General features: G+C 37.7%; 1 protein-coding gene and 1 pseudogene across 2 annotated transcripts in view; one reads left to right on the top strand and one right to left on the bottom strand.

The window, feature by feature from the left end:
* Positions 1–21,922, bottom strand: part of USP14 (ubiquitin specific peptidase 14) — a 46,644-nt gene extending 24,722 nt beyond the window's left edge. The window contains exons 1-5 of one of the 2 annotated variants that reach the window (XM_030842608.3): positions 21,727–21,922; positions 16,715–16,860; positions 14,366–14,398; positions 6,730–6,834; positions 5,894–5,997 (exon numbers count right to left, since the gene is read on the bottom strand). In XM_030842608.3, the coding sequence (XP_030698468.1) occupies positions 5,894–5,997; positions 6,730–6,834; positions 14,366–14,398; positions 16,715–16,860; positions 21,727–21,742 (404 nt within the window). In that variant the 5' untranslated portion in view covers positions 21,743–21,922. Of the gene's footprint in view, positions 1–5,893; positions 5,998–6,729; positions 6,835–14,365; positions 14,399–16,714; positions 16,861–21,306; positions 21,462–21,726 lie in introns of those variants that run through there. The other variant, XM_060310833.2, reaches the window with a different exon arrangement.
* On the top strand, positions 4,849–5,244 carry LOC115845049 (prefoldin subunit 4 pseudogene; annotated as a pseudogene).
* Positions 21,923–23,163: the final 1,241 nt, after the last annotated feature.

The raw sequence follows: 23,163 nt of genomic DNA, 5'->3' as shown, positions 1-23,163 counted from the left end.
GCAACTAAGAAGCCCGCGTGCAGCAACTAGGAAGTCCAGATGCCACAACTAAGGATTCCGCATGCCGCAACAAAGATCCTGCATGCTGCAACTAAGACCCAATGCAGCAAAAACTAAATAGTATAAATAATAATAAATTTTTTAAAAATAATAATACCTTTAAAAAAAGTCTACAAATAACAAATGCTGGAGAGGGTATGGAGAAAAGGGAACCCTCCTTACACAGTTGGTGGGAATATAAGCTGGTGCAGCCACTGTGGAAAACAGTATGGATGTTCCTCAGAAAAGTAAAAATAGAATTACCATATGATCCAGCAATTCTACTCCTGGACATATATCTGGACAAAACTATAATTCAAAAAGATACATACACCCCTATGTTCATAGCAGCACTGTTCACAATAGCCAAGACATGGAAACAACCTAAATGTTCATCGACAGCTGAATGGATAAAGAAGATGTGGCACATACATACAATGGAACACTACTCAGTCATAAAAAAAGAAAGAAAGAATGCCATTTGCAGCAACATGGATACAACTAGAGACTGTCATACTAAGTGAAGTAAGTCAGAAACAGAAAGCCAAATACCATATGATATCACTTATATGTGGAATCTAAAATATGACACAAATGAACCTATCCCAGAAACAGAATCATGGACATAGAGAACAGACTGGTGGTTGCCAAGGGGGCGGGGGTTGGGGGGGGGAGTGGGAGGTTGCGGTTATCAGATGTAAGCTTTTATATACAGAATGGATAAAACAAGGTCCTACTGTATAACACAGAGAACTATATTCAATATCCTGTGATAAACCATAACGGAAAAGAATATTAAAAAACCAGAATATATGTATGTATAACCAAATCCCTTTGCTGGACAGCAGTAATTAACACAACACTGTAAATCAACTATACTTCAATAAAAAAAGCAAAAAACAAAAAACTTGGGGCAAAAGGAAAAGATAAGAATTTATAACTTATTTTTTAAATATTTATTTATTTTGACTACACCAGGTCTTAGTTGTGGCGTACGTGATCTTTAGTTGTGGCGTACGTGATTTTTAGTTGTGGCATGCGGGCTGCTTAGTTGCGGCAAGTGGACTACTTAATTGCAGCATGCAAACTCTTACTTGTGGCATGCATGTGGGATCTAGTTCCCCAACCAGGGATCGAACCCGGGCCCCCTGCATTGGGAGCACAGTGTCTTACCCACTGGACCACCAGGCAAGTCCCTTTTATAACATTTTTTAAAAAACATCTGAGCAATCTCATCTAATGAATAGAAAACAAGCAAAATCTCAGAATTAAATACTTTCATTCCTACATGAGAATAAATTAATGATCCAAGCATGCAACTTAAAAAATAATATAACAAGCCTAAGGAAAACAGAAATAAAACGTTAATACAAACAAAAGTAGAACGAATCAGACAACTGAAAGAACTGAGTGAATAAATCTAATAGCTGATTCTGTGAAAAATACACAAACCTCTGGCAAGGTAATCAAAAGAGAAAAAATAACTAATACGAAATAAAAATGGAGAAAAAAATAGATCCCAAAACAGAGTAACTCATATGCTAAAATAGTTTAAAGACATAGGGACAAATTCGTAGGAAAAAATAAATTACCAAAACTGACTCAAAAAGACACAGAAAATGGACATTTAAAATGCCCCAAAAAGGGCTTCCCTGGTGGCGCAGTGGTGGAGAATCCGCCTGCCAATGCAGAGGACATGGGTTCGAGCCCTGGTCCAGGAGGATCCCACATGCCACAGAGCAACTAAGTCCATACGTCACAACCACTGACCCTGCGCTGTAGAGCCTGTGAGCCACAGCTACTGAGCCCATGTGCTGCAACTACTGAAGCTTGCATGCCTAGAGTCCGTGCTCTGCAGCAAGAGAAGCCAACACAATGAGAAGCCCGTGCACCGCAACGAAGAGTAGCTCCCACTCGCCACAACTAGAGAAAAGCCCATGCGCAGCAATGAAGAACCAACACAGCCAAAAATAAATAAATAAATTTATAAAAATAAATAAAATGCCCTCAAAAAAGCTGGGTCCAGCCAATTTTATTCTATCAATTCTATCAGCCATTGGTCCAGCCAATTTTATTCTATCAATTCTAAGTTCTATCAAGAATAGATCATTCCTCTACAAATTTGAAAATGAAAGTAAAATAGCAGTCTAGTAATTGCTAATGAAAAGACTATTTTGTACTTACTAAGAGTTGGCTTGCCAGTCTCCAATAAGACAAAAATACTGTCATGTGATACTGTCTTTTACAAGTAACATAGAATTTTCAAGAGTAATTTTTATTATATACACTTTTCACTTTAGGTTCTAAATTTAGAACTCCCACATTAAGATGAGGTTCCACTGTTGGGCAGCATCAAGCAAACCAGATTTTATCTGCAGGTATTGTTCTTGGCCCTCACTGCTTCTCTTCAGCTAATCCAGCCTGTTTCTCTTAAATGCGTTTTCTTTCTACTCTTCATCAGTATACATCCCACTCTCCAGAACCTGCCATACATTTGAGAATGAACTTCAGCATCTCCAACAGTAAAGCATCTTTCATGGAATTGTCCTCTTTTCTTTCATTCCTATTTTATCAGTTAGTGTCATTTTCCCAAAGACATACAACCCCATCCACATCATTCTGTATCGATTAAGTTAGTAAGTACAGGGGCTTCCACCCTCTTGCAACAACTTAGAATTCAAAATAGTTTACCTGGTTTCAAGAAAATGGAAGCAACAAGATGAAATCTCCCTGCTTATAAAAAACTTAGAGAAGTTAACTCCAAAACATGAAAGAGAGCTCTCCTTGACGTAGAGGCTATAATAAGGAATCCCAGATGAAAAAAGTAAAGAGGAAGTCTTGGAAATAAGGCAAATCTGTCCCAACTAGCCACCCTCTATGACAGGGAGCTGCCCCAGCAAGCTACTCATTCAGATAATTTGCACTTGGGACACAAGAGAATACACTGCATAAGATAAGTACACCATCTTCAAAGAAATGAAGATCTATATATCCAAAGAGAACAAAGTTAAAGGACCAAACAGGAAAAAAAAAAACCTTTAAATAAGAATACTTTGGCGCCTCAGAGAAATAAAAGCAGGAATCATATCCAAAACTTAAGAAAGGGAGATTTTATTAAAAAGAAGGTTGTGATAAATGAGCAGTTGTGAAACAAAGCTAACGTACAAATCAGTGAAATGTAAAACAGAACTGAGGCATTCTCCTAGAACACAGCACATAAAAATAAAAGTGCAGAGAAAAAAAAGACATTAGCAACAGATCCAAGAACCCCAATATTTAGAATATAAGAGGAAGGTAAAATAGAAGAGAAGCAATATCTGAAGAAATAATGGCTAAGAATGTCCCAGAGTTTAGGACAACAGTCCTCAGACTAAAAGCACCCACTGAGGGCTAAATGAGATAAATAAAAGAAAACCCACACTTAGGACTGTTGGAAAACGTTGAAAACAAAAATAAAGAGAAAACCCTAAAAGTTACTGACAAAAGATTAAGAATAGAGATTGATATCAGACCTCTCATCAGTAACCATGGGCACACTACAACAGTGGGGAAATAACTATGAATCTCTGAGGAAAAATAACTGACTTTAACATTTCCCAGCAAAGCTGTTCTGAAACAGTACCCGTTTACTTGGTAGTCTTCCTCCATCAGACCATCAGTACCTTGAAAACAGGTGCTCTGTCTTATGCACTGGCAGTATATTAGTGGCAATCTAGGCAACTTCATGTAAATACCTGACAAGTGTTCACTTCAGAGAAATTCGGAAAACCTTCAGTTACTCTCAGGTTTCTGCATGTCCCTTCTCTCTCCTCTCTACTGCTCAATTTTATCAAAGCATTTCACAAGCCAGTAGGGGAGAAAAAACCACACAGCATTCATAAAGCTAAGAATCCAAACTGTAGTTCAGAATTCCACCACATATTAATAACTGGCAATGTATGAATCAAAACAGATGTAATAAATGTAGTCAGAATTAAATTACATATTTTTTAAAGTTACACATTTATACTCACTGAAGAGAAGGGACCCTCATTTTATAGACTATTTGATATGTTCTCAAAACATGGATAACTGTTTACTGTAAATACAGTAGTATAAAAACAAAGTTCTATTTCTTTTAAAAACCGTTACTCACTGGTATAAGGATAAACATACAACGTATGTGTTTCTAGACTAGAATCGAGAATCCAATCTTACTTTTTATTACATACATTATGGTCAATTAATTTTCAAAAAAGGTGCTAAGACAATTCAACAGGAAAGACTAGTCTTCTCAACAAATGGTACTGAAAGAACTAGACATCCGCATGCAAAAGAATGGGGAAAACTACCTCCCACCATACAAAACAATCACCTAAAAATGGATCATAGACCTAAATGTAAGAGCTAAAACTATATAACTCATAAAAAAATTTTATGACCTAGAAATTAGGCAATGGTTTCTTACATATGACACCAAGAAAAAAAATTCAACTACATCAAAATTTAAATTTTCTGTGCTACAAGAATGCGGTCAAGAAAGTGAAAAGACAACTCACAAAATGGAAGAAAATATTCGCAAATTACCTGAAAAAGGACTTGTACCCAGAATATATGAAGAACACTTACAACTGAATAATAAAAAGACAAACCATTTAAAGCATAGGAAAAGGATATGCTGATCAGACATTTCTACAAAGATATACAAATGGCCAATAAGCACATGAAAAGATGCTCAACATCATTAGTCACTAGGTAAATACAAATGAGGGCCACAGTGAGATACCATTTCACCCTTAGGATGGCTATAATCAAAGACAGAGTCCCAAGATGGCAGCCACCATGAAGATGACTGCATAGATGTCAATGTTACATCTGAAGATCAACAAAAGATAAATGTGCACAGAATACAAGTAGAATCACAGTTAAAGGAAGAAACAGAATTAAAAAAGAAACAGCTCCAAAATTTAGGAGATGCTTGTGAGGATATCACACTTGCAGATGACAACTGCTTAATGATATCTCATCAGATTAGTGATGTTTTCATTAGCCATTCTCAAGAAGAAACTTCAAGAAATGTTAGAAGAAGCAAAGAAAAATTTCCAAAAAGAAACTGATACCTTAGAATCCAGAGTGGAATCAATGCAGCAGGTGTTAGCAGATTTGAAAGTTTAGTTATATGCAAAACTGGAGAACAGCATAAACCTTGAAGCAGGAGAACGCTAAACATTTTACAATACTTTTAAAATGTTGCTCAACAGAGGTTACCATGTGACCGAGCAACCCACTCATAATCAAGAGAAATGAAAACAACTCATCTGCACAAAAACTTGTGCTTGAGTGTTCATAGCAGCATTATTCATAATAGCTAAAATATGGAAACAATCCAAATGTCCATCAACTGATGGATAAACAAAACATAGTATATCCATACAATGGAATATTATTCATCCATACAAAGGAATGAAGTATTGAATCATGCTACAACATGGATGAACGTAGAAAACATTATGCTAAGTAAAAGAAGCCAGTCAGCAAAAAGACCACGTACTGTATGATCCCATTAATACGAAATGTCCAGAATAGGCAAATCTGTAAGACAAAAAGTAGATTAATGGTTGCCTAGGGCTGGAGGTGGGAAAGGTATAAGGAGCGACTGCTAATGAGTATGAGGTTTCTTCTTGGGGGGCAGGGGAATATTCTGAAATTAGACCGTGGTGATGGTTGCACAACCTTGTGAATATAATAAAGACCATCTAATTGAACATGTTAAAAGGGTGAATTGTACGATAAATGGATTATATCACGATAAAGCTGCTAATATATATATATATATATATATATATGACATAAAACAATCTCTCTTCTGTCTTACCTTTTAAGGGCATCTTTGAGTTCAGGTACAGAACGAATACACTGAACTGTAGCATTCATGTAACAAGTGTTACCAAGGTTTGTCAATCCACATGGTAATTCCATCTGATAAGGAAAAGGATTAAATCATTTTTAAAAGATGACACAGCATATATAAATCACTAAACACACTGAAGCAAATACAATTTACCAACTCATACCAATTTATTCTACCTTAACAATGTTTTATTTCCCTAACAAAAAATTTTACTTGCATCATGCGGACAATCATCCTGTTTTAATTCCCTTCTTAAAAATAATAAGAAAACAATCATATCAGTTCTGCCTCATCTGCAGGTTTATCACTGGAAGAGGGTAACAAAATATATACAGAAACACTTCAAAAAAATGAATGGTACTATATAAATGCTGGGTAGTAAAAATAATAATAATATTTGACAAGTGTGTGTTGGCCAGTTTCTAAACCAACACTGCATTTAAATTAAGGATAAACTGTATATTTTCAACATGGAAGGTTTTAAGAATTTAAATATCCCAGCATTTAAACTATTTAACTTCTTTGAGCCTGTTTTCCCATAAAATAACAGTAAACATTTAAATAGCACTATCTGCCAGACACATATTTATTACAGATATTCACTGACTTTATAATGAATTATTCAATTAAAATAGGATTCCTTGAGCCAATTTCAAAGATAAAACTTTTATTTACTGCTAATAACATCTATCTTAATATTGATTAAATCTTCAAAACATGTAGATGCTTTCTGAAAGCCATCTTACTAACTGTATTTCTTAAAAGTAGTGATCAAATATATAAAATGTGGTATGTCTTACAGCAGATGCTAACTGTTCTTCTGTCATGTCTTCTACGAAGACAGTTTTAGCTGAGGGTTCCTCAGGAAGAGCATCTGCTGACCCCATCATTAGTAAAGTCATTCCCTGTTTAAAAAAAAATTAATTTCATGAAAATGCTGAAAAGTTGATCACGTTTATGTGCAATGAAAGAAGCCAGACACAGAAAAACACATGTTGCATGCTTCTATTTGCCAGAAAAGGTAAATCTAGAGAGACACAAAGTAGATTAGTGGTTGCTAGAAATGAAGGTGAGAATAGGGAGTGTCTTTAAATGGGAACTCATTTCTTTCTGGGGTGATGAAAATATTCCAAAATGAGACTGTGGTGAAGGTTACACAACTCTGTAAATACATTAAAGATCACTGAACTGTTAAAAAAAAAAAAAAAAGTACTAGGGTGGCTGCCTCAGGCCACAGGTCATCTGCTTATCTGAAAAGGGGTATAAGGAAACTTCTTAGAATAGTGGAACTTCTTTATCTTGACTCTGGTAGTGGTTTCATGACTGTATAAAGTTAACCAAATCCATCAAACTCTCACACTAAAGTAGGTGAATCTTACTCTCTATATACTATACGTCAATAAAGCTAACAGAAAAAACACAGTCACAAAGAAAGCTGAGAATGTTTTCAATATTGGAAAGGAGAGAATTCTTCAAATGATCATTAATATTTTGTGGCATCATTTCTCCCCATAACACACTAAGCACTGATAAGATTCTTTCTATGAAAGTCTACTGTGAAATGTAACCATTATTTACATTTGAATAGAAATATTCTGAAAGCATTGAAATCTCCATTAAATAGAAAATATCAAACCAAACATATAAATTAGTTCAAAATATCTAATTTTATAATTCTACACATTATTAACTTAAGGGAATACTTATATTCAGTACAGATACACCATTCCATACAATAGAAGAACAATAGAGACACTGTCACCTTAAGTCTCATAATCCTGAAATGTGAACATCTTATTCAATATCTTTCTGGAAGACAAAAACATCTGAGACAAAGACAGAGGGTAGAGAGGTTTAAAAGAAAAAAAAAGGCCAGAAGGAGAAATTTTTTTTAAAAAAAGGACAATAAAATAAAAATATCTAGACGAAGATTAAAATTAGTAAATTAATAAGGTCACCAAACTCATAGTCTTATGAGTACCTATGTTCAAATCCAACAATCTTCATTCTATCACCTATTATGTTTATTTAAACTTTCTATAAGATAATAGCAAAGCAGTACTAAGCTATCACTAAAGAATCTTTCTTAAAAGACAACTGTCGGGCTTCCCTGGTGGCGCAGGGGTTAAGAATCCACCTGCCAATGCAGGGGACAAGGATTCGAGCCCTGGTCTGGGAAGATCCCATATGCCCCAGAGCAACCAACACTGTGTGCCACAACTACTGAGCCTGCGCTCTAGAACCTGTAAGCCACAACTACTGAGCCCATGTGTCACAACTACTGAAGCCCGTGTGCCTAGAGCCTGTGCTCCGCAACAAGAGAAGCCACCGCAGTGAGAAGCCCGCGCACTGCAACGAAGAGTAGCCCCCACTTGCCACAACTACAGAAAAGCCCGCACGCAGCAACAAAGACCCAACACAGCCAAAAATAAAATAAATACATTTATTAAAAAAAAAAAAAGACAACTGTCTCAGGAAAACCAAATATCTGAGGAATATACTAGCAACAGTCAGTTAGAAAATACAACAGAAAAGAAAGAATACCAACAAATATCTAAGAGTAAACATAACAAGAAATATGTAATACTTTAATAAGAAAACTATAAAGCTTTACTTAGGGATATTAAAAAACACCTAAAGAAACTGAAAGACACGAAAGATTTCTGGAATAGAAAAATTATGTAAAGATGTGATTCCAAACTATCATATAAATTTAACAAAATTCCTTTCTGAAACTTTACAAAATGTTTCATTCATGTAGCAAATTCATACCCATGACAACAGCTAAGAAATTTCTGAAAAAGAAGAAAGACTAAAAACAACAATACCTTTAAAATTATTAAGAAAATAGATTACAAAATGAAGAATGCTGAGGACAATAATTTAGAAAAAAAATACTTTGAGTTCTCCACCTCATGATATGCCACACCCAAAATGAATTAGAAACTGAAGATTTAAACGTAAATAAAATGAAACAAATAATTACAAAACATTTATTTTCTAAAAAGTCTTACTGTTTTTGGAAGATTTTCTAAAATTGACATAAAAGATGAAAGGACTCATGTCTCTAGTCTATAACTATATAAATCTTAAAAACTTGCCCATTACCACAATCAAAATTTTAAAGGACAAACTTAAAAAAAAAATCACTATATATAGGCACAATAGAAAAACAGGCAATAGAGATAAGTAGAAAGCCAACAAAAAAGGCTTAAAATTAAATTAAATATGCTTCCACCTTAAGAAGCTAGCAGAAGTATATATTAAAATCAAAGTAAAAGGAGGAAATGAAGCAAAGAGGGGAAATCAATAAAATAATAAATAAACAAGCAAAAGTTAACTCTTTGTACTGGGGAGAAAAAAGTATCAATGAAACTTTACAACCTCTGCCTAGATGATAAAGACAATAAGCAAGAAATCACAATTTGCCAATACGGGGGCTGGGGGAGGGGTGGAACGACAGAACTACAGATTCTATAATCTGTAGGATATCCTGTAAGAATGTAGTATGACAATCAATCCAACAATTTAAACTAAACAAACCAATTCCTTAAAAGACACTACCAAAACCGGTGTAAAGAAAATATAACATCTGAATAATCCTACATTTATTAAAGACTCTAAATTCTGAATTAAAAGTCTTCCCACCAAGAAAGCTCCAAGCCCAGAGAACTTCACTAGAGAATTCTATGAGACACTATGTGTGTGTGTGTGTGTGTGTGTGTGTGTGTGTGTGTGTGTGTGTGTGTGTGTGTGTGTGTGTGTGTGTGTGTGTGTATATATATAAACTTTCAGAAAAGAGGAGAGGTATGAATGCTTCATAACTCATTTTATACGGTCAGCATTACACTGATAGCAAAAATCAAACAAAGACAGTTCAAGAAAACTACAAACCATCTCTCACAAAAAAGAGACACAAAAATACTTAACAAAATACTACCAATAGAATCCACATTATATAAAAAGGAAAATATATAATGACCAAGTGGTTTACTATTTCGAAAAAGGCAGTGTAGTTCATCACATTGAGATTAAAGGATTTAAAAAGAAAAATTTCAATATATATAGAAAAAGTATTTGCCAAAACTCAACTCCCATTCATGATAACTCTCAGCAAACTAGAAATAGAAGAGAACTTTCCTCAACCTGATGAACATCTGTAAAAAACCTGTAAAATTCTACAATGGGCAAAACTACCCTATATATGTGTAGCTGTAGTCTCAAAAAAGAGGAAAGAGAAGGACAGAAAAAATAAAGAAATAGCTAAAGATTTTCTAAATTTAATAAAAACTATAAACACACAGATCCAAGAGGTTTAAGCAGAATAAACATAAAGAAAACCTGACCAAAACAAATTGCTGAAAACCAATAATGAGAAAAATCTCAAAAGCACCCAGGGAAAAAAGGACACATTACATGCAGAGGAACAATGATAAGAATGACAGCAACTGTACAAATGAGAAGACATCTTTCAAGTATTGAAAGAGTGTTAATCTAGAATTTAATACCAATCAAAAATGTTTTTCAAAAATGAAATGAAACCAAGAGCTTTTCAGAAAAACAAAAGCAGAGAAAACTCATAGATAGGCTCTGCAAAAAATGTAAAAAGGAAGTTCTCCAGGCAGAAGAAAATGATACCAGATGGCAATTTGGATCTGGATCCAAAGGAAGAACACCAGAAATGGTAAATATGGGTTTTCTACGTTTTTTAATCTCTTTAAAGGATAAATGACTATTTAAAGCAAAAGTAGCAATGTAGAAAGTAAAAATAATAGCAATGTAGTATGGAGTTTCTAACAGGTAGAAGTAAACTATATATATGTATGACAACAACAGCACAAAGCAGGGAAATGGAAATACACTGTTGTAATAGTCTTATACTATGCCTGAAATCACTCGTTATAGATACATAATATAAACCCTACAACAGCAATTCAGAAACATCAAACATCATCATAGGACCCTTTATACCAACAGTTGGCAAACTTTTCCTATTAAAGGCCATATAATAAATATTTTAGAATTTCTGGGCCACATACCATCTTTGTTGCATATTCTTTGTTGTTTTCAACCCCACCCCTTTAAAAATATAAATATCATTCCTAACTTGCAGGCCTTACAAAAACAGGCTGCAGGCCAGATTTGGCTCAGAGTTCACAGTTTGATGACTCCTGCTTCACATTCTTAAAAATTGAGAACTTCTGTTATGTAGTTCTCAATATTTACCGTATTAGAAATTAAAACTGAGAAATTTTAATAATATTCATTCAAAAACAATAAACCCACTTAATGTTAAGATAATTAACATTTTATGAAAGATAATTATATTCTCAAAACAAAACTAGTGAAGACTGATATTGTTCTACATTTTTTCAAATGTCTTTAATGTTTGACTTAAGAGAAAACAGTGGATTTTCATATTTGTTTCTGTATTCAATCTGCTGCAGTATCACATGTCCCACAACCTCTGAAAAATTACTGTACATAATCAACAATAGAAAAGGCAAATAAAATCTTAATGTCAACATGAAAATACATTTTTTAAATATGAAAACAGTTTTGATCTCAAGGATTCCTTGAAAGAGTCCTGGGTACTGCCTGGAGTTCCCGGGATACACTCAGAGAACTGTTACCCTAGAGAAATCATTAAAACTCTGGGAATGGAGGGGAGAATGGAAAATGACTGTTAATGAACACAGGGTTTCTTTTTGGATAATGATATGTTTTAAAACTAGACAGTGCTGATGGTTGCACAACTCTATGAATATAGCAGAACACACTGAAATGAACATTTTAAAGCGGTGAATTTCATAGTCAGTGAATTTTCTCAGAAAACTTATTATAAAAGCATAAATAACAAAAGAGAGATAAAGCAAAGTCAGAGATAAACACAAAATTAAAAATAATCGAAAAGAAGGCAGCAAAAGAACAATGAGACAGAAAACAAATAGCAAGATGGTAAATTAAACCCAAACATGTAGATAATAACACTGAACATAAGTGGTCTAAAGGTTCCAATTACAAAGTAGAGATTGTAAGACTGGATAAAAAAGCAAGACCCAAGTATATGCTAACCTAAAAAAATCCATTTTAAACAAAGACACAGATGTATTAAAAGCAAAAGGATGGGAAAATACATGAAACGCAAACAATAATTAAAAGAAATATGGTGTAGCTTTATTAAAATCAAAGTAAAACAGAGCAAAGAATATTACCAAGGATAAAGAGGGACAGTTCACTGTGATGAAAGGTCAATTTATCAAGATTTAACAATCCTATATATGCATGCACCTAATAACAGAACTTGAAAATACACAAAACAAAACTGATACAACTGAAAGGAGACATAATCAAATCCACAATAATAGAGATTACAACACGCTTGATAAAAGAAGTAGACAGGGCTTCCCTGGTGGCGTGGTGGTTAAGAATCTGCCTGCCAATGCAGGGGACACGGGTTCGAGCCCTGTTACAGGAAGATCCCACATGCAGCAGAGCAACTAAGCCCGTGCGCCACAACTACTGAGCCTGTGCTCTAGAGCCTGTGAGCCACGACTACTGAAGCCCACGTGCCTAGAGCCTGTGCTCCGCAACAAGAGAAGCCACCACAATGAGGAGCCCACGCACCACAACAAAGAGTAGCCTCTGCTCACCACAACTAGGGAAAGCCCGCACCCAGCAACGAAGACCCAACGCAGCCAAAAATAAATAAATAAAATAATTCAAAAAAAAAAAAAGGTAATGGGTTTGCTATTGCTACTTTTAAATGAATAATATGTTTAATTTCTCAGCCTTAATTTCAAATACAATAAATATTGACATAACCCATATATATGAAATTCTCTGGGGTTAAAAAATAATTTTTGAGGGCTTCCCTGATGGCGCAGTGGTTGGGGGTCCATCTGCCGATGCAGGGGACATGGGTTCGTGCCCCGGTCTGGGAGGATCCCGCATGCCGCGGAGTGGCTGGGCCCGTGAGTCATGGCCGCTGAGCCTGCGCTCCGCAACGGGAGAGGCCGCAACAGTGAGAGGCCCGTGATTCATGGCCGCTGAGCCTGCGCATCCGGAGCCTGTGCTCCGCAGCGGGAGAGGCCGCAACAGTGAGAGGCCCGCGTACCGCAAAAAAAACACAATAATTTTTGAGAGTGTAAAGAGGTCACAAAGACCAAGAAATCTGAGAACTGCACATGCCAAAAATGCAAGGTTTAATAGTTAAAAATCAATGAGACTAGCCAGATTACCAGAATAAAAGAGAAAAATCATATGATCCTTTTAATCAGCAGAAAAGTACTTAAAATTCAAGAGCCATTCATAACTTAAAAGGTCTTAGTGAACTAGGAAATGACAAAGATGTCCACTCCCACCACTTTCTATTCAATGCTGTATTAGAAGTCCTAGCCAGTAAAGTAAGGCAAAAAAAGAAGTAACAGCCGTAAAGACTGGAAAGGGAAAAGTAAAACTGCCTCTATTTGCAAAGAGCATGCTTACTTACATAGAAAACCCAATGGAATCTACAAAAAAACTACTGGAACTAGAAAGTGAATTTGGCAAGGTCACAGGTTAAAAATAAACTGTTTTTTTTTTTTTTTTTTTTTTTTTTTTTTTTTTGCGGTACGCGGGCCTCTCACTGTTGTGGCCTCTCCCGTTGCGGAGCACAGGCTCCGGACGCGCAGGCTCAGTGGCCATGGCTCATGGGTCCATCTGCTCCGCGGCATGTGGGATCTTCCCAGACCGGGGCACGAACCCGTGTCCCCTGCATCGGCAGGCGGACTCTCAACCACTGCACCACCAGGGAAGCCCTATAAACTGTATTTTTATAATCTAGCCATGAACATTGGAAAACAATTTTTTTTTAAAGTATCATTAAATAGCCAAGAAATGTTAAGTTCCAGAATCTAACAAAAATCGTGCAAGCTCTCTACACTGAAAAATTATAGAACTGAGCTAAGAGAAATGGAGAAGTACACCTTATTTAAGGATTTCAGTACTCAATACCTTTAAGATGTTCATTCTCCCCAAACTGAACTACAGATTCAATGCAACCTAAACAAAATTCCAGGAGTCCGTTTGCTGGAATTGACTAATTCTAAAATTATAAGGAAATGCAAAGGAGTTAAAATATTCTTGAGGAAACAGAAAAAGTTGGAGAACTTACATTATCTTATTTCAAGACTTATTATAAAGCTTTAGTAATCAAGACCATGTAGTACTAGTATAAGGTTAATCAAATATATCAATGAAACAAGAGTCCAAAAATAAACCAACAAATGATTTTCAAGAAAGACTCTGACATAAATCAATGAGAAAAGGAAAATATTTTCAACAGATAGTGTTGGAACAACTGGATATACAGACAGAAATAAAGGCATTTGGAATACATTTTGTGTAATAATTAGGGAACTGCATTATAACTAGTGTTCTTAAGATAATACTTACATTTTTTATTTTGATGTTTCCCCAATCATCATCCTGTTTTAAAGACAAATAATAAACATTTAACCACCCCCATATAATCCAAACATAATCTAAAAATCAACTAATTTTATATTTCTACTTCAAAATAGAAATTGTCTATATGCAGATTTTGCTTAAAATTACTGTAATCAAAAGTATTTTTTAAAAAACAAATGCAGTCCTAAAACTAGTAAGTCTAACAATTGTTCAAACTACATAAGATACAATGTAAAAGGCAGTAAACTTGGCAGCACCAAAAGTACTGAAACACTTGACTGATGACAGATGCTAATTTTTTGCATATTTGGAACCAGCAGAGCTAATAACTAGCGTATGTTTGACAAGAATAAAGAATAACTTCAGAAATGAAATAAGGTCTACATAATTAGGGTGATTATATAATCACCCAAATCAAGAGACTCTTGAGAATCAAAGTGCTACTAAAAATTATACCAGGAGAGTAAACAAGACTACCCAAGGCAAACTAACCCTTAATAGTATTTGCTGCATCCACAAATGTTTCTCAAGTCCTACATTTCACATCTATGAATCAATTAACAAATACTTTGACTTCAGTATGTTCAATTTAAATCAAGTTTTTTTGGAAATGCCATGATTGGTCCACAGATATTTTGGCAGCTAAAAGCCCTTCCCTTCAGGGGATGGTCAGTTCCATATCACTCCTTCCTTTTTACTGAAGGTACCAGGCACTCAATACACCTCCCTTTGGTGGTGCCACTATTTCTTTTTGGGCATCCTGCTTCAAAGTAGAACAGTAAGTTTCTAAATGCCCTTCTCAGTTTAAGAGCTATTACTGCTAATCATAAGGAATGATAATTATAAATGTCTCCTCAAATAATGCCTCCTCCTACTTATCCAAGGTCACACAAAGCTGGGAAATGAACCCAGATCTGCTCGACTTGTAAACCACATGTTCTTTTGGTGCCTTACTATATGTTACTTAAGCCTCTCTGATGCTCAGTAAAATATGTAAAATACATTTACTTTCCTCATTTTTAATATACATACAGTTGACAATTACAGAAAACAAAAACCTGGCACAGAGTAAGTATTCAGTAAGTGGTAGCTATTAGTCATAGTTTCATTTAATTCACATTTTTCTGTAATTCTCCACAGTATACCACCAGTACACAGTTCAGCACAAATTACGTTACCAAGTTCACTAATGACCAGAAGCTCATACTGCAACTTGAGGGGAAACAATGTTTCTTCACCAATATCTGTTTTACGGCCCAGCTAACAGGGGTAGCCAATCCTTATCTCTAAAGTTAATTAGAGCTCTTTAGCATTTCACATCTAACTCTTGAAGAAAGTGTATTTTAAAAACTATACTTATGGGCTTCCCTGGTGGCGCAGTGGTTGGGAGTCCGCCTGCCAATGCAGGGGACACGGGTTCGTGCCCCGGTCCAGGAAGATCCCACGTGCCATGGAGTGGCTGGGACCGTGAGCCGTGGCCGCTGGGCCTGCGCGTCCGGAGCCTGTGCTCCGCAGCAGGAGAGGCCACGGCAGTGAGAGGCCCGCGTACCACAAAAAAAAAAAAAAAAACGTATATAGTATTACAAACAATAATAAAGAAAATACCTTCACATCTTTTCTGTGGCCCTTCATCAATGATACTGGTAAGCTTGGACTCTTAACTGTAATCAATGTGATCCTTCCAAGGGAACTAATGGAAAACTTAAATTCCCTCTCTTTTAAACAAAAATTTCTTTCCTCCCATCTCCAGGCAGATGTTAGATAGTGATTACTTCTAAGAGAAAGCGGCTCCTTTTAATGGTAGGATGCAAGAAAGGCCAAAGGAAAAACTAACAGTTTTCTAGTATTCCAGAACCAGGGCCTTAGTAAATTTGGTACATTCGCATGTATATACAAAAACACATTGTGTAGTAGCCTTTAAAAAATAAATTTACCATACTGTTCCACATTTTTAACAGAGATAAAATTTCTAACCCCATAACTGAAAATTACTAAGGAAATACAAATAGACTTTTTTAGTCTATACAAAATGAAATACTTTTAACACACATTCATAAGAAAAAAATTCAAACACAGATAAATGGAAAGTGCCCCAATCCCCTGACCTCCAGAGATAATCACTGATAAAATGCATTTTAAAATCAAAATTTTAATGATGCTTTATAATATAGTGTTTTGAAATGGCTACAATGTTCCTTCCTTAAACTAACATGAATAAGAGTTTTAATACCACAGACTATATACTCTCACCAAATAAAAAATACCTTAAATGCTGCATTTTCTGGTGCTAGTTATTTTCACTAGTACATAATGAAAATCTGGACTAAATTTTACCTTCAATGTTCCTCCTTTCACCATAACCTTCTGTCTGGCCGGCTGGACTCCAGTCAGTGCAAAAAGCTGAGCCTTGAACACCATCGGAGGTTCATCAGTATTCAGTTCTACACCTTCAAATTTCTCCTTTCCCCATTTCACAGTAACTGCAAACAAACCATAATTTTTTTTTTAATTTACAAAATAACAAGACTTAAGATTTAGAAGATCCTTAGGGAACTATTAGGCTAGTTCTTAAAAGCCAAACTATGTCATTAATCTTTTTACACACCTAAGGCCTACCAAATCAGGAGTGAAGTGAATGCAACAGATCTTGGATAAAATTTAACTGGATCTAATCCAACTTCTCATTTGATAAATAAGGAAATTGAGACTTAAAAGAAGCTGATTGATTAATGTCACAAAACCAGTCAGTAAATATACAGGGCTTCTGAATCCTACTCCAATAGTATCTGCAAAATATGACCACACTGAAACACTTCCCAAAATAAAGTTCACAGACTTCAGAATGTGTTTATTTAAACAATCATTAAAATCAGTTGAATATTACATACTGCTGAAATAGAGAGGGGAAAGAAAGGCTAGAGTATTTTGAGAAGAAAAAATATTCTTGGGAAAATAAAGCACACTGAAATCAGGTTAAGGAATATAGATCCCGGATTATAGGAAGAAAGGTGTAGAAGAACTGAAAGGTCTGCCTCCTGAGCAAGAGGTGGTCAAATATTAAGAAGAATCCAAAAATATAGCTAAATTATTAAAAATTATAGAAATCCTACTTCACAGCCATTCAGATGGCTACAACAACAAAACCACAGAAGATAACAAGTGTTGGCAGGGATGTGGGGAAATTGGAACGCTTGTGCATTGCTCTGGGAATATAAAAATGGTACCGCCACTGTGACAGAAAGTATGGTGGTTCCTCAAAAATCAGGCATAGAATTACTACTATGTGATCCAGCAATTCCATTTCTAGGTATATACCCAAAAGTATGGCAACCAGGGAATCAAACTGATATTTGTATACCCATGTTCCTAGCAGCATTATTTCACAATAGCCTAGAAATGGGAGCAACCCAAGTGCCCATCAACAGTGGAATATACATACAATGGACATTAATCAGCCTTAAAAAAATAATGAAATTCTGACACATTCTACCACATGGATGAACCTTGGAGACATTATGCTAAGTGACACAAGCCAGTCACAAAAGGACAAATACTGTATGATTCTACTTATGTGAGGTACCTAGAGTGGTCAAATTCCTAGAGACAGAAAGAAGAATGGGGGTTGCCTGGAGGCTGGGGGAAATGGAAACAGGGGTACAGAGTTTCATTTTAGGAACGGGAAGAATTTCTAGAGGTGGGTGGTGATGACGGCTGCAGAGCAATCTGAATGTACTCAATGTTAAAAACTGTGCACTTAAAACTGTTTAAAACTACAATTTATGTTACATATATTTTACCACAATAAAAAAATTTCAATCTTATAAAATAGCTAACTTTTGCAATATGTTAACATAAACAAACTAGGGAATTCCCTGGAGGTCCAGTGGTTAGGACTCCATGCTTTCACTGCCCAGGGCCCGGTTTCAATCCCTGGTCAGGGAACTAAGATCCCACAAGCCATACAGCACAGTCAAAAATAAATAAATAAACAAACAAACAAACTCACTCACTCAAGGATGTACACAGTTTTTTCCACTGAAAACTTTATACCTACTCAAAATGAGAATCCCATAATTAATAGTTGTCTAATTTCTCTGATTACTAAAATCAGAATATAAAAAAGTGACCCTGACTCCAAATCCCTATTCTTTCACTAGTTCAATTAACGTGTTAGCGTTCATTCAATGATAAGCCCAGTAACAAGGATTAGGGAGACTCTCTGTGAACTCACAGTTTAATAAAGGAGAGAGGGAAAAAGGTTAAAATAATTAACAATACAATATAAATATTACAAATGCTAGAGGAGCACAGTGGAATGCTTCATGAGGGAGGAAGGATTCTCTGGAGAAAGTGTTAACTGTGAGTTACCACTATCAACTTTGAGTCTCAAAGAAAAAAATCAGGTGTTAGAGAATAAGAATAAAAGCATTCTTGGAAAAGACACTCAAAAGCATAAAGCAGCATGGTGCCCTCTGAGATACAAGTAATTCCCAGAGTGAAGGGGAAGCAGCTGAAAAAGGAGAAACTGACCAAAGATCAAATCAGGGAAGATAACATAAGTCACGTTAAAACATACAGGCTTTAGGTTGTACAAAATGTGCAGCCCCTGAAAGGTTTTCATAAAGGCCACTTTGGTCTGGTTTGAACATTAGAACACTCTAGCAGCAGCAGAGAAAATACTGGTTTGAAGGGGGAACGACTACAATCATTGAGACAAACCAGAAACATATAACAATAGTACAAACAAAAGAGGGAGGACTAAATCAAAACTGTATTAGAAATAATGAAGACGAATCTGAAATTTATTTAGCTGTGTCACCATGGGCAAGTTAAACTTTTTGCTTACCCATAAACCGGGGTTCCCAACCCCAAGGCCACGGACCATACCACACCATGGCCTGTTAGGAACCAGGCCGCACAGCAGGAGGTGAGCAGCAGGTGAGGAAAAGAAGCTTCTTCTGTATTTACAGCCGCTCCCCACGGCTTGCGTTACCGCCTGAGCTCCACCTCCTGTCAGATCAGTGGCAGCATTAGATTCTCATAGGAGCACAAACCCTACAGTGAACTACGCATGCGTGGGATCTAGGTTGCACACTCATTATGAGAATCTAATGCCTGATGATCTGAGGTGGAGCTGAGACAGTGATGCTACCGCTGGGGAGCGGCTGCAAATACAGATTATCATTAGCAGACAGATCTGACTGCACAGAGACCATAATAAATCAACTGCTTGCAGACTCATATCAAAACCCTATCAGTGAGTGGGAAGTGAAAACAAGCTCAGGGCTCCCACTGATTCTGCATTATGGAGAGTTGTATAATTATTTCATTATATATTACAAGGTAGTAATAATAGAAATAAAGTGCACAATAAATGTAATGTGCTTGAATCATCCCGAAACCATTCCTCCCCAACCCCTCCCCGGGACTGTGGAAAAACTGTCTTCCACGACTGGTCTCTGGTGCCAAAAAGGTTGAGGACCGCTGCCATAAAGGAGAATTATACTAGTACCACGGGACTATGTTGAAAATTAAAACAAAGCAACATGTATAAAAAACATTAGCTTTGGGCTTCCCTGGTGGTGCAGTGGTTGAGAGTCCGCCTGACGATGCAGGGGACACGGGTTCGTGCCCCAGTCCGGGAAGATCCCACATGCCGCGGAGTGGCTGGGCCCGTGAGCCATGGCCGCTGAGCCTGCGCGTCCGGAGCCTGTGCTCCGCAACGGGAGAGGCCACAACAGTGAGAGGCCCGCGTACCGCAAAAAAAAAAAAAAAAAAAAATTAGCTTTGTACCAGACAAAAAAGTGTTCGCTAATTTTTACAGCACTTCTTCTTAAACACGTAAGTGTCTGGACGTTTAATTTTCTATCAAAACTTATGACAGTACTTAAGATGTTCTTGTTTTAATACAGGGCTTTTTGCAGAATCTGAAAATACAGATTCTCAATATGGAGATGTCAAAGGCAGAAACCTTAGAAATCTACTTCAATTCCCTCATTTTGGAAATGAGGAAAAGATCTGATTAAATATTTAAGATGGAACTCAATATCTAAGAAAGTTTGGTGAGTACAGGCATTTTTTGAGGGGAACAAACTACCTGTGTGTGCTTAAGTATTAGCATACACAGGTATTTACCGCCGTTACTTCATTAATGCCACTTAAATTCTATACTGCATAAACAGAATATTTCAAGTACCATTCTACTGTTCCATTGTTGTGGCCTTAGAAAAAGAGGTTGAGCAATCATTATTAAAGCATTTGGGGACGCACAGTTTTGAGGGCATTAGCCTGCTGTGGCCCCCTTTGCCTGGCAAAGCAATAAAGCTATTCTTTTATACTTCACCCAAAAAAACAAACAAAAAATCATTATTAAAGCATTCAAGATTCTAGAACATCGAGAATCCATGTCGAGTTTAAACATTATTTTGTTTGATGTCATTCTTTGAAAACGCTGAATCTTCAATAAAGGAATTATGATACAGTGTCAAGGATGGCCAATGAATCACACATCCATAGCCAACTGGAGCCACCACATACACTTTAGGGGCCATTTTGAATTACACTAGGAGACAGCAAGGTCCATTAACTCGGTAAAAACATGATCCCTGGCCAACCCCTCGGACTGCCATCACGCAAAAAAACCCTGCCAAACGCCAATCAAAAGGAAATGATACCCGCGACCATTTGTATTCCTTTACCTCTCAAAGCTAACACTGTGCTTCGGACACAGAAACACAAAACAGTGTCTGATGAAATGAAAATGAAGCAAAAAGCTCGCAATCTGCCTCGAGATAAAAATGAAATTGGTACAAACGGGGTGGTGGCAGCAAGGGGTAAGCGAAGGGAGGCTATGGAGGGAAACCCCCAGAACAAGGAAGGAAGGAAGGCTTAACCTCACATCTCTGGTCCATCCATCACTCCCTTACCGAGGCTTCCCCTCCTGGCCGCTCCCTTCCACGGCTACGGCTACCACTGAAGAGGTTCAGGAAATGCCACTGCACCTCCAGCCTGGTCCCTGCTGCCCCGGGACACAACCTCACCCTACCCCGCACACGAGGACAGAGACAGAACTATTCTGCAGAGTCACCACTCGGAGGGGCGGACGCTCGCTGCTTCCCCACCTCCCCTCCGGCTCCCACCCCACGCACGCGGTGGCCCAGGAGGGGCACGGCTCCCTCGCGTTGCAGGGCCCGGAACTCGCAGGGAGAGAGAAAGGGGCCAGGGTCCCCTCCACGCCGCGGAATCCCCGCCCCGCGCTCAGCGGGGCACCCGCCCTGCAGGCCAGGCCTACACAGAGGCCTAGCCCCGGGCGGGACTGCGGAGCACGAGACGAGGAGGGCGCTCACCGGAGTAGAGCGGCATGGCAGGGCGCGCTAGGAGGCGGCGGTGGCGCAGGAAGGCTGGGCCTGGCAAGAGCGGCGAAAGGAAAGGGCCGCAAAGAAGTGGTGGCGGCGGCCGAGGCGGAGGCGCGGTAGTGGCGGCAGACTCAGTGCGACAAGAGCCTCATTCAAACCGGCCACTGGTGATGACGCAGCAACACGCCGTCCGCCGGCCGAGCCACGGGGCGTCTGAGGGGAGGAAGCGAGGCGGGGCCTGCGGGTGGAGAGACAAGGGAGGTGGGAGCGGCCGGGTTCCCGGGGCCCCTGCGCTTCACAGGTGCGCGCCTGCGCACTGCACCCCGTCTGCGCCTACCGGCTCCCAGCCCCGCCCCGCCCCGCCCCGCCCGGCTGCAGACATAGCGGGAACCTAGTGTACCAGCCGCAGCTTCTTAGGAAGTCGTTCACCCGTTTCCAAACGGTGGGGCAGTACGAGCTGGGGTTTTATTCTCTCTGTTAATGTAGGCTGGAGAAGAGCCTTGCTCCGCCCCTCAACTTGGTCTACTTATTAATGAAAATGTCTAGGCCTCCCATTCAGGATTTTGCAACAAAAATAAACATCAAAATGATCTGAATATTTCAGAGATAGGTCTGTCTTGGTTGTAATGTATTACTGCTGTTTCTAACACCTGTTCGTACCCTAGGTTGGCTCTAGTAAAGGAGTAGATAACAGCGCCCTTGACTGCCCCGTGGAAGTTACGTGCAGCCCTCCACTTAATTGTTTTGGACCTGTTTCCTCAGCCTGGTAAATGAAGAAGATAGACTGGAAGGTTTCTGAGGCCTTTTTCAAACTCTAAATTGTCACGGCTGACATCAGTTTAAAACTTTCTAGATGAGTAAGAAAGGAAATAGAACCTGTAAATGAACGAAGGAATTCCGAAAACGTGGAAATTAAAATTGAGGTGCTTTCTTGCCTAATATAGAGGTTTTATAATGATCACCTATACTGCAAACGAGGAGTTGAAACTGTCCCTATTTCAAAATTAAATTGTCCATATTTTAAAACAGTGCAGCCCATAGGAGAGTGAGTTTTGTCAGTCTACATCAGGAGTCTTACTCACCCTTCCCTACTTCATTATTCAAGGCCTATCATAAAAATATGATCCAAAATGTGACCAAAATAACACAAAGATACGCAGAACGTTATTTAAAGTAATATGTGTAATATTAAGTGGAAAGAGTATATTGGATTTTTGAGTATATCGGATTTATGCAGTACATAAAACCATTGTTCATAGATTCAGACTTCTTAAAAAAAATTTAACATCTTTATTAGAGTATAATTGCTTTACAATCGTGTGTCAGTTTCTGCTTTATAACAAAGTGAATCAGTTATGCATATACGTATGTCCCCGTATCTCTTCCCTCTTGCATCTCCCTCCCTCCCACCCTCCCTGTCCCACCCCA

The sequence above is a fragment of the Globicephala melas genome, chromosome 13, assembly GCF_963455315.2.
Source record: "Globicephala melas chromosome 13, mGloMel1.2, whole genome shotgun sequence".
Lineage (NCBI taxonomy): Eukaryota > Metazoa > Chordata > Mammalia > Artiodactyla > Delphinidae > Globicephala > Globicephala melas.
This window is presented reverse-complemented; position numbering and strand designations above follow the sequence as displayed.